The 12,616-nt window shown below is 38.6% G+C and overlaps 1 protein-coding gene across 3 annotated transcripts in view; it reads right to left on the minus strand.

The window, feature by feature from the left end:
- LOC142613441 (KH domain-containing protein At4g18375-like) overlaps nucleotides 1–12,616 on the minus strand; it is a 36,675-nt gene that overhangs the window by 22,363 nt on the left and 1,696 nt on the right. Inside the window, exon 2 of one of the 3 annotated variants that reach the window (XM_075785806.1) lies at nucleotides 10,757–11,421. In XM_075785806.1, the coding sequence (XP_075641921.1) occupies nucleotides 10,757–11,386 (630 nt within the window). In that variant the 5' untranslated portion in view covers nucleotides 11,387–11,421. Of the gene's footprint in view, nucleotides 1–10,756; nucleotides 11,444–12,616 lie in introns of those variants that run through there. The other 2 variants (XM_075785813.1, XM_075785809.1) reach the window with 2 other exon arrangements.

The raw sequence follows: 12,616 nt of genomic DNA on the forward strand, positions 1-12,616 counted from the left end.
TCTCCTCAAAATATGGCAAGGGTCAAGGGGGTGGAGGACTAGTGTTTGCAGGAGGTCCCATGGGTGCGGCCTTTGGAGAAGCATTAACGAAGGTTGGGAGAGCTTTTCTAAGCATCTATCTTTTGTAGCGGAGGAAGGCACTCATATCCGCTTTTGGCATGACAGGTGGATTGGGGACGCTACTCTAAAAGTTCTCTATCCTGAGCTCTATGTGTGTTCAGCGGTTAAGGATGCCTGTATCTCTGAAGTCTTGTGGATTCCAGAAGGGGGTACTGTTAGAGTGTGGAATTTAAAGTTTTATAGAGCTTTTGAAGATAGGGAGTTGGCTGCTTCGTATTCTCTTCTTCGGCTTATCCAAACTCGCATTCCACAGGGTAGTAGGAGAGATACCCTTTACTGGCGGCTTAAAGGGGATGGTAAGTTTGATACTCGGTCTTACTACCTCGCGATCCGGGATGCTTCGAATTCTTGGTTTCCTTGGAAGGGGGTTTGGAAACCAAAAATCCCTAAGCGCGTGGCGTTCTTTCTGTGGTCTGTTGCTCATGGTTGGATCCTCACCTTGGACAACCTTATGCTTAAGGGTCGCCCTTTGGTTAATAGGTGTTGTTTGTGTTGCAAGGATGGGGAGTCGGTTAACCACCTTCTTCTTCATTGTCCAGTTACCCATTCCCTATGGTCTTGTTTGCTTCAGGCCTTTGGGATTCTTTGGGTTATGCCAGGATCGGTGGCGGATTTGATATCTTGCTGGCATCAGTGGCATGGAAAGCATAAGTCGGACATACGGAACTTGGTTCCAGGGTGCTTAATGTGGATTGTGTGGTTGGAACGAAATTGTCGTTCCTTTGAGGACAAAGAGAAGACTTTGGTTGAGTTAAAACTTTTATGCCAGCGTAGTCTTTTAGAATGGTCTCGATGTTGGGGCTTTACTAATTGTTCTTCTCTCTCTAAGTTTTTGTCCTCCCTTAGCTTAGTTTCCTATTAGCTTTTTCTTCTTGTTCATCATCATGAACTTCTTGTATGTCTTTCTTTCTATCATTTATAAAAACTTTCTGATTACCTATCAAAAAAAAAAAAAAACGAACAAGAAGAACAGCAAAATCACACTCTCTCTCTCTCTCTTTCTCACGTTCTTGGAGGGTAGTCACCTCCAATCCACTACTAGCCTCCAATGACTTGAGAGTGAGAGGGAGAGAATTTGTAAAAATTCTACTTGGTTATCGTCATTCATCCATCCTCCTCCTTAAATAACATAGCCCCAACCCCTCCCAAGAACTAATGGATGGAAACAACACAATCTCTGGTCCTGATCGTCAATAACGATCTATAAAGGCAACCACGATCACGAGAAGCCAAAGCTTAATAAAAATAAATAAATACTGACAATAAAATGAAATAGCTACTGATTTTTTTATATGAGTAATAATATTTGTTTGATTAGTCTTGCATGTAGGGTTTTTACATTTTAATTCTATTTTTGAGTTCCAAGACTTGCTTTGTTTTTTTGTTTGACATTGTAATAGCTACTGAAAATGGTTTTAATCTTTATCTCCTATCTCTTTATTGACAAATCTTATCAACTAACAACTAAACAACCCTACAGCAATAAGGAGAACCAGCCAAGCACTTAAACAGTCAAGCATAGCTTTGGCTTTATCCAATTGGGTTGCCAATGTGTAAATCCATGCAATCCATCATTGAGTCCAAGCAATTCATGCAACATTGCACATCCATATCCACCCCTACGTTATCCTGACAGAATTGGGTCATAACACTAAAATGATGTGACCCGATTGTATTCAATGGACTGAATAGAAATTTGGTCGGATTTGAGGTGACTAACCTCCAAGAGAGAGAGAGAGAGAGAGGGAGAGAGAGAGATTGATAGTGATTAAGCTGTTGAGATGTTTAGCTTGTTGGCCAGGTCATTTTTGCCGTCATCAGAATGGTCATTTGTGGATGGCTGCTCCGCATTGCTTGATGTTATGTATATGGAGGGAGAGGAACAATAGGAGTTTCTAGGACACAAAGAACCTTGTCTGATCTCAAATTTTATTTTTCTTTAGAACTTTGTGGAATTGGATGTCAGTTTTGCATAGTCAGTGTTTATGGTCCATTAGTGATTTGATAGATTCATATAATTTGAGCGATTGATTGTATGGTCCCCAACTATATACTCCTTATATACTTGGATGACTCTATTTTTCAATAGCAATAAAAATTGAATTGCTTGTCAAAAAAATAATATTAATTAAGCTTTTCTTCTTATTCATCTTCCACTGCTTTAAATAACAGTACCAATAATTGAATACAATATAATAATAATGAAATGCAACTAAAACAAATGAAACAATTCATAACATCACCTACCCTATCATTTTCCTAAAAACTAGGGAGACTTCTTGATAAACTCTATCACTAAACATTCCTACTAAACTAAGGAAACAAGCCAAATCTTCAACACTTATCAAGAAGCTTTCCCCAAACTTCATCGAACTCATCTCGATCCACACAAGTGTCCTACTGACAAGCCTTGGGTCATAAGATTCCTCTCCCCTTAGAACAATCTTGTCCTCAAGATTGTGTTGTTGTTACCAATTGTGGATAGGTATTCCACATGCTTCTTCATCAAAGGCAATCTTCTAATAGACCCATACTCGGTGACATTTTGATCACTTTGTTAATACACCCAATTTTGGCAGCGGTTTTGAGTTCAAGATTATCCGACCTACGTTGATAAACCACCCTTCAATGAACTCCCAAAATAACTTCAAACTTGTCTTAGATTCTTGAGTTTTCATTTGTTCAACAATGTCTAAACCTTCATTGAATTTTAGAATGATTGTTTGTTCATTGATCTCCAAGAAGTCATTGGACTCTTGAATCGTTGGAGTTGTTGGCTAATGCATCTTCACAGTCCTTTGATCACTGACACTTGAGTGGTTGGAGAAGAGTTTCGAATGATGTTTAGAACCAATATTGTAAGGCGCCTATGAACTCCACCCAATTTGTGGAAAAGCTGATGCCTCCGTGTTTTGAAACCATGCTAAGCAATGAAAATCATGTGGTGTGGTGAGGTGTTGTGGTGAACAAGGAATTCATTAACCTTGAGAATTCACCAAAAAGCATCTCTTCCTTCAAATCTTAGTACCTCCATGGATCTTTGATGAGATGCAGCGGATTAAGTCATTTCATATTGACAGTCTGATACCAAATGATGTAATCTAAATGTATTTAATGGACTATCTGAAATTTAGTCAGATTCAAGGTGACTAACCTCCAACAACGAGAGAAAAAGAGGGAGATTTTAATTTTGCTTGTCTTATTAGTCATTTTCCACTGCTTAAATAAGAATGCCAATAATTGAAATAAAATCTAATAATAATGAAATTTAGTGATAATATCACCTATCCTATCCATTTCCAAAAAACTTTTTTTTTAATAATTACCTAAAATATTTAACATGCAGTTGTAGCCATTCAACATTGAACTGCTATGGCATGTAATGAGACTAATAGGGTGATCAGTGCACGAAAAATGTGACAAGTGTGTATGGTGTTAGACTCTGGAGTTTTATTAAAAGTGGCTGGTTAATCCTTTCTAAACTCCTAAGGTATGAGGTGGGTGATGGTACTAGAGTAAAGTTTTGGAAGCATGTGTGGTGTGGGGATTGTACCCTCAAAGAGGCTTTTCCAAAACTCTACTGTCTTAGTAGGGCAAGGGATGCTTCAGTGGCGGAGGTTATGGGTTGGTCTAGTGGGAGGATTCATTGGGATGTTCGATTTCGTCGTCCACCTCAAGATTGAGAGCAAGAATCTTTTGATCAATTTATAGGCATTGTCTACTCTTCGACTGTGAGGGGGGGTTGGCCCTGACAAAATTTGTTGGAAACCAGCTAAGAGTAGAGGTTTTAAGGTTAGAGGATTTTATCTTTCTTTCTACCCTCCTACTCTTACTTCTTTCCCTTGGAGAATGGTGTGGCAATCGAAGGTTCCTCCAAGGGTAACTTTTTCTCATGGTCTGCTTCCTTAGGTAAAGTTCTTACAACAGATAACCTTCACAAAAGACGTATTATTGTTCTTGATTGGTATTATATGTGTAAAAGGTGTGGGGAGTCGATGGATCTTCTTCTTCATTGCCCCATAGCATCTGAGTTGTGGTCTTTGGTGTTTTGTTTGTTTGGACTTCATTGGGTTATGCCACATAAGGTAATTAAGTTGTTTGAATCTCAGCAAGGTAAGTTTGAGCGTCATCGCAATACAGGCTTTTGGAGACTCATGCCGCATTGCTTGATGTGGTGTATTTGGAGTGAGAGGAATGCTAGATGTTTTGACGGATGTGAACGGTCCTTGCTAGAGATTAAGTTTTTTGTCTGCCATACTCTCCTTGTTTTGAGAGTGGCTCTATCGCATTTTACTTGTTCTTCCATTCCTGTTTTACTTTATCATTGTAATTTTGGTTCTTTATTTTTGCTCCCACAGTACATTCCAATGCACTCGAGTTGGCTTCTTTTTTAATAAAATTTTTCATTATATATCAACAAAAAAAAAAACTAAAAAGTATTATTGATAAACTCAATCAGTAAAAACTCCTACTAAACTAAGGAAATTGGCCAACTCTTCAACACTTATCCAGCAGCTCCACATGTCTCAAGTGTCCCCAAACTTCATGCAACTACTATCTTGATCGACACAGGTGTCTTGACAAGCCTCGTATAGTCGCATGTCTCAAGTGTCCCCAAACTTCATGCAACTCCTGCCTTGATCGACACAGGTGTCTTGACAAGCCTCGGGAGTCATAACACCCTCGTCACCCAAAACTAAATCAAAATACATTTTTGGACTCACACAAAAGAATCCAAGTTAAGGAATCCACTATAAAGAAGCTATGAAGTTTTCAAATTTTAGAGAAGCTATGAAGCTTGTTATTGGTTTGTGAGATGCAACCCTCTCCGAGGTTTGATGCCAAGGAAGCCTAGGTCTAATGCTTAGGAAGTTTAGGTATGATACCTGTGAGAAGTGCTATGTCCACAATATTTTCACAACAAATCATAGGTGGTTAGTTATTATTAGTTATAATTTGAATATATCATTAAAATTACTTTTTTGCCCCACCAATGCCTATAACAACTTGCTACTTAGAACTTGTTGTGAAAATATTGTGGACATAGTATTTTTCGATGCCTATATATGTGACTTACAAACATACTCAACCTAGAACACATATTCAAATGGCCAAGAGCCTTATAGCTAAATTGGAACCTTTGACATCCAAATTTCAAATCTCCACATCCCCCAACTATTGAATTATCAACAAAAAAAAAAAAAAAAACTACACGATCAAATGAAAATGGTTTTAGAAACCAGAGTGGATAGAGAACAGGAAAGGAGACTAGTCTCTGGTTTTCTAGTCCAACCAAGGTCAAATCGATTGTCGAACTGGTGATGTCATAAATAATAAAATCAATAATTCTACAAATATAGAAATTATTAAAGTAAATGTATAATATTAATAACTCATCATATTCACTAAAAAAATATAAATATAAACAATTTTGTATGAGTATTCATACCTTATAGTTAAGTTAAAAAAAATAAAAAATAAAAAAGAAACAATCAAATTAACATTACAAAAATAATAATCATTTATAACTCTCTTTTCCATTTGTCCTTTTTTTACATTGTAATTAAAAATAAAGGATTAAATTGAACTGCCCTCAACTTAACAGGATTAATAGGCTTTTCTTGTAGAAACTAATTTTAAATAAAGGGTGCCAAATTAGATGCAATGCAAGTGGACCATTCCTTTTCTTTGTGTAATAAATGCATATATTCTCTTCACCTATCAATACAAAGACCAAAAAAAAATTATAAATAAATAAAAAGAGGAAAGCAAACTTTCTCAAAGGCACCCCCTTACACAATCGCAAAGGCTTCAAACCTAATTTTCGCAGTCACCCATCCAAACCCTCTCAAGCCATTGGCCTCCATCCACACAATGAAAACCTTTAGCCTCCATCATTGAGACAACAGTGAGCTTCCAAAGTTAACCATTGCAACAACCTTTAGCATAGATTCCTGGCGAGCTCAAACCTTCCAAGTCCATATCAACACTGTTGCAAGCATTTCAGGTTTCATTGCCGTTGAGCTCAACACCTTTTTCCGTCACTTTCAATCATTAACTAGAACCGGCTTATCCACTCTAGTTCCTGGTTTTGTTGGTTGACTCAATGATTGCCAATTATTTCTGGACCTTTTTTTTTTAATTTTTCAGTCATATGCATAACCAGACCGGACTACTGGCTGGTTCAAAATCAAACTGATTTGAACTAGCAAGTCCGGTCGGTTTTAAGAACCTTGTAAATGAAAACATTGCCAAGAATTGACTATTGACAGTAATTAGGAATGGCAACGGGCCAGGTTCGGGCCGGGTTATTTCATACCCGGACCCGACCCACAATTCCGCCCAAAAAACCTGTACCCGGCCCGTTTATTAAATGGATTTTTTTCTTAACCCCAAACCCGGCCCATCGGGCACCCGCGGGCCCCACCAGCCATGCCACGATTTGGGCCCAAACCGTGGCCCAAACCGTGGCTCAATCCAAAAATAAAAAATTTCTAGAAGCCTATACCGCGGTCCAATCATTAAAAAAATTGTTTGCCCAGATTCATTATTTTTGAAAATGTGTTTGCCAAATTCTTTTTATTTTTGAGAATGTGTTTGCCCAGATTCAAGGCTTGAATCTAGGCAAACATAAATTTTTTTTTTATACTTGGGTAGAGAACAAACATAAATTTCGCAATTACTTCTCCTCCTCATCGTGAAAGTTGCAGTCCCAGCAGGAGCATTAGAAGTATATCACGGGGACATTGGGACACCTAACTATATAAGTATATGTAGCTAGCTACATAACATTTGGATTTGGATATTATTGGACGGTCTTGTAGTCTTGTAGTGCATGTTATGTTTCTTAATTGAATAATCAACACTAATAAGAACAAACATTTTCTACCAAAATTTATTGGTACTGCTGGATTGCTGGATCAAAAAAAAAAGTAGAGAAAATCAAAGAAATCAAAGAATGAAATACCCACATACAAAAATTGTTGAAATATAATAAAGATTTGAGGATCGGTAGAGAAAATCAAAGAATGAAATTGAAAAATAAAAAGACCCACCAGGAAATTATGGATGAACAATGACCAAAGATTTATGATTTTCCCTTTCAGAATCACAAAAACAAACACAAATTCAAATTTATGATTTCCCCATTCAAAATCACAAACAAAAACACAAACAAAAATTTCAGATTTATGATTTTCCCTTTCAAAATCACAAACACAAACACGAACAACTCACATGATTGAGACGAAATGAACGCAGAAAATAAAAATTAAAAAAAAAGGATAGAGAACGGGTGGTCCGGTGGAGACACACGGAGGAAGCGAGGCGGCTGGGCTGAGGCAGTGAGACGTGGGAACTAATGGGGCTGTGGCCAGCGGCGATGATGCAGGGATGAGAGTGAGAGTAACTGAGGGTAAGAGTGTGTGAGGGTGAGGGTGAGGGTGAGGGAGGGGGGCAGCTGGCACGAGGCTGAAACTAGAGTGAGAATAAGAGAGGTTAGGGTTAGGGTTAGATTATAAGTTTTATATATATATATATATATATATATATATATATATATATATATATATATAGGTTTTGGATCAGTTGATATCTAAGTCTCAGAACAGTTTTGTGGGTGGTAGACAGATTCTTGATTCAGTTCTCATTGCTAATGAGTGTGTAGATAGTAGGGTGAAAAGTAAGATTCCGGAGGTTATCTGCAAATTAGATATTGAGAAAGCTTATGATCATGTGAACTGGGAGACTCTTCTTGATTTGTTGAAGAGAATGGGATTTGGGGTGAGGTGATGTAGGTGGATCCGCACATGCATATCTACAGCCCAATTCTCGGTGTTGTTTAATGGGACTCCGGCTGATTTTTTTGGGAGTTCGAGGGGGTTGAGACAAGGGGACCCGCTTTCGCCCATGTTGTTTTTGGTTTTGATGGAGGTTCTCAATAAGATGCTGCAAAGAGCTGAAGGGGCTGGTTTAATTCGAGGTTTTAGGGCCCACGGTAGACGGGGGGGAGGGGTTTGTGTATCGCATCTATTGTTTGCGGATGACACGATTCTGTTTTGCGATGCGTGAGGGAGCGAATTCTTTATATTCGGATGCTTCTTCTTTGTTTTCGAGTGAGGTCTAAAGGTTAAGGTGCTGAAAAGTGAGATGGTTCCTATTGGGGAGGTTCCTAATATCCATGTCTTAGCAGAGCTTTTGGGTTGCCGGATTGGATCTTTGCCTATGACCTATCTTGGTATGCCTTTGGGGGCGTCCTTCAAGTCCCCTACTGTTTGGAATCCTATCTTGGAGAATTTTGAGCGTAAGTTGGCCGGTTGGAAGAAGTTGTATCTGTCAAAAGGTGGAAGACTAACGTTGCTTAAAAGCACTTTATCTAGTCTTCCCACTTATTATTTGTCTCTTTTTACCATCCCTACGCACGTGGCCAATAAAATTGAGAGGTTGCAAAGGGATTTCTTGTGGGGGGACTCCAAGCTACATTTGGTGGGATGGGACAAGGTGTGTGCACCTTTGAAAAATGGTGGGTTAGGGGTAAAGAAATTAACTACCTTTAATAAAGCTTTACTAGGGAAGTGGTTATGGAGGTTTGGGATTGAGGAGACTAGGCTTTGGAGAAGGGTCATAGCCCTCAAGTTTGGGGAAGATTGGGGGGGATGGAAGTCCAAACTAGGTAGAGGGGCGCATGGGTGTGGCTTGTGGAGAAGTATCCGCATGGGATGGGAGGATTTTAGCAAGAATACTTACTTTGAGGTAGGGGTGGGGGATAGAGTGAAGCTTTGGACTGACCATTGGTGTGGGGAGTCTCCTCTTCAGTTGTCTTTTCCGAGCGTGTATGGGATTGCATCCAATAAAGAGGCATCAGTGGCCTCTTCTCTTGAACGGTTGGGGATTGAGGAGCGGAGAAGCTGGAATGTTCGTTTTATTCGGAGTCCTAATGATTGGGAGATGGGTGGAGTGGATGATTTTCTCCGAACATTGGGTTCTAATCTTCCTCCCACCGAAAATGTAGATCATATGCGATGGAAGTTGACAAAGAACGGGGTCTTTGATATTCGTTCGTTTTACAATAAGTTGAGAAGCTCCGCGCCTATTATCTTCCCTTGGAAAGGAGTTTGGAAGGTTAAGGCTCCTCGGCGTGTTTCTTTCTTTGTGTGGACTGCTATTTGGGATAGGATCCTTACAGGGGATAATTTGAGGGGAAGAGGGTTGGATTTTGTCGATTGGTGTATCATGTGCCGCAGTAATGGGGAGACGGCGGATCATTTGTTATTACATTGTGGAAAGGCTTCTCGACTGTGGAGTTTGGTTTTTAGATCTTTTGGGTTTTCCTGGGTCTTGCCTAGATCGATTGCGGATACTCTATTCAGTTGGTGGAATTGGCCTGGAAAGCACTCGTCTAGCATTTGGAATTTAGCTCCTTTATGCTTGATGTGGTGTCTCTGGAGGGAACGCAATAGGAGGACGTTCGAGGACATGGAAAGCTCAGACGACCAGCTTTTGGCCTCTCTTAGTGGCACTCTGTTTGATTGGTCTAGGGCTTGGGGACTCACCTCTAGTGATTCCCTCCCTATGTTTCTTAGTTCTCTCCTGTGTACTTAGTTTATTTTCCTCTTTTCTCTTTTTTCTCTTTCTCTTCCCTGTGTACTTTTCTCTCTGCCTTATGTCTTTTGCATAAGGTAGTGTTCTTGAATGCATATATTTTTACCTATCAAAAAAAAATATATAGGTTTTTTTGTAATTTTATTTTTATTATAAACGGGCCGGGTCGGGTCCGAGCCCCGTATCCAACCCGGACCCGCTTCGGGTTTATTTTTAAAACTCAAATTCAACCCTAATCTTTATCAAACCAGGTAAAACCCGACCCATTAGGGTCGGACAAAAATTGTCATCCCTAACAATAATTCTAAAACCAAAAGCAATGGCTCTAATACATTCAACTCCCAATATTAAAGGTTATTTCTATTTAGGTAACTATGTCACCACCGCACATTCTTGCTGCAATGGTCATTTCACAAGTATTAGTGCTTGTGGAGTGTGGGGTATGAGGGGTAAGAGTCAAGGTTCAAATCTCCAGGAGGGAGTTTCACACATATATACACTTAGATTAGGCTAGCGTAGAATTTCTATCTTGTATTAAAAATAAAAAATAAAAAGTAACCATGTCATAACTTAAGAGAAAATCAGCATGCACATTAAGGCAAAATATCTCTAGTAACTGCTACAAATTTCCAGGCATAAGAAAAGCCTATAATGCTCACTTTGTTAAGACAAACACCTCAAATGCAGAAAACAAGAAGTGATCATCAAGCCAAACCACTCCATTTCAAATTACAAATTAAAAAAATGGGGGGGGGGGGGGGGGAAGTTTGCAGAAGAAAGGTATTATCAGTTAAGTCGAACCAAGCCTTAATTGAGGCTAACATTCGGCCCCAGCAAAGAGGTGTGCTTGTAGGGGAGATATGGATACAATCATATCCTTCAATCAAGCCTCAGTTCCAACCAATTAAAAAAACAATTTTAAAGGTGTCATAAGGGCATGCTTACTATGTCATTCTGGTGCAGAAAAATTGTTTCATATGCTAAAAGCGAAGCAGGAATAATATGAAATAAAAGAATCAAACAATAGAAATATTACCTGTACCAATTCATCAGTGCTCATAGCACATGTAGGAAGATGATCTGCAGAAAGAACACGAATATTTGCACCTGTCTCACTTCGCAATCTTTGAATAACATCTCCACGTTTTCCAAGAAGACATCCTACCATGAAATTTGGAACTAGAAGTCGTGTAGTGACAACATTGTTCTCATTATCATCATCAAATGTCATTCCACCAAAGAGATCTTCCTCAATAATCCTGTCATGAACTTTTAAGAGAGCATCCTGGGCTGCACAATGAGGCTCCATGGGCTCCAACTCATTCTCCCCAGCTGAATCTTCTTCATCATTTTGGTTTCTTGAAAGTTTGTTAGGAGAACTATAGATAATAATTACTCTCTCATCAGCTCCAGCAACAGAATCAGCAACTGTAATCTTCGCCTGTGTCTCTTCTCTTAGGGCTCTGACTATGCTGCCACCTTTCCCAATAACACCACCAATTTTTTTAGAGGGGCAGAGTATACGGTAGACGGTGTCAACAGACTCAGAACTCCCTAAAGACTGTTCACGGCTTGAATTATTCCATTTACCTTTCCTGTTATTTCCTTTCTTCTTAAATTGGATGTTGGGGCGTTTATTGAAAAATTTTCGCTTGTTCCCATCCATACTATCAAGAGTTGATACTAAACTACACTCAATACCTAACAACCCACCAAAGAGTTACTGTGATCATTAGAAATTTGATAAATTAATAGGGAACCATGTACAATTTTTATCCAGCACTACAATAAGATCTCTAAAATAAAATGACCACCAACACTAAAGAGGATATCACTTCCAACAAACACAAAATTACAACCAAGAAGGTAGGAAAACAAAGAATTGAAATTTGAAACACATATTTTTCAACATTTGGAAACTGACATCCACACAACTTTGACTAACACAAATAGCAGTCTTCATTGAAATTCTGCTTTCAGTTCTTACATACCCGCTAAAATCACCTTTTTTTTTTTTTTATAAGTAAGAATGATATATATACAAAAGGCTGGTCTATGCATGAAAAGCACATAGCAAACCAACATTTACAAGAAGAGGAAAAAAGAGAAAAGAAACAAAAGAAAACCAAGCAGCAGACTAATTACAAAAGAGCAAAGAACTAAGAAAAGAAGGGAGAGAATCACTAGTCGTGAGTTCCCAAGCTCGAGACCAGTCAAATAGAGTTCCACTAAAAGAAGCAAGCATCCGATTCTGCTCCTTCCAAAGACCCCATAGTAAGCACAACAGAATTAAATTCTAGATGTTAGACGAGTGCTTCCCCAACCAATTCCACGACCGATGAGCCTTCTCACAATGAAGTAGTAAGTGATCCATCGTCTCCCCACAATGACAACACATAATGCACCAGTCCACAAAATCAAAACCCCTAAGTCTCAGGTTATCACCCGTGAGGATCCTATTCCAAGAAATAGACCAAATGAAAAAGGAAAAGGGATCCTATTCCAAGCAACACCAAGCAAGATTTCCAATGTAAGGTTTCTAACTTGCAATGCTGTCCCTATAACTTTCTATCCATTTTTCTTTTCTCTTTATTAAAAGTAACATGATATCTCTCCCATGATAGTATAGTCTCTCAAAAATCCATTTTAATAACAACATAACATTAACACAAATGTACAAGAAACAATACTATGCAACACATAAACAAAAATTGTGAAATTTATTCAATGTCCCGAAAATATATGTATACCAATAAAGCACCGTCTTAGGCTACTCCAACAAAGTTCACCAATTTTTTTTTATATATAGATAAGAAGGATCTGTTTATATAAAAAATAATAAAATAAATAAATAACTACTTAATGCAAAGGAGCATAAACTAGTCAAATAGTACAA

Source organism: Castanea sativa, chromosome 1, assembly GCF_040712315.1.
Source record: "Castanea sativa cultivar Marrone di Chiusa Pesio chromosome 1, ASM4071231v1".
Classification (NCBI taxonomy): domain Eukaryota; kingdom Viridiplantae; phylum Streptophyta; class Magnoliopsida; order Fagales; family Fagaceae; genus Castanea; species Castanea sativa.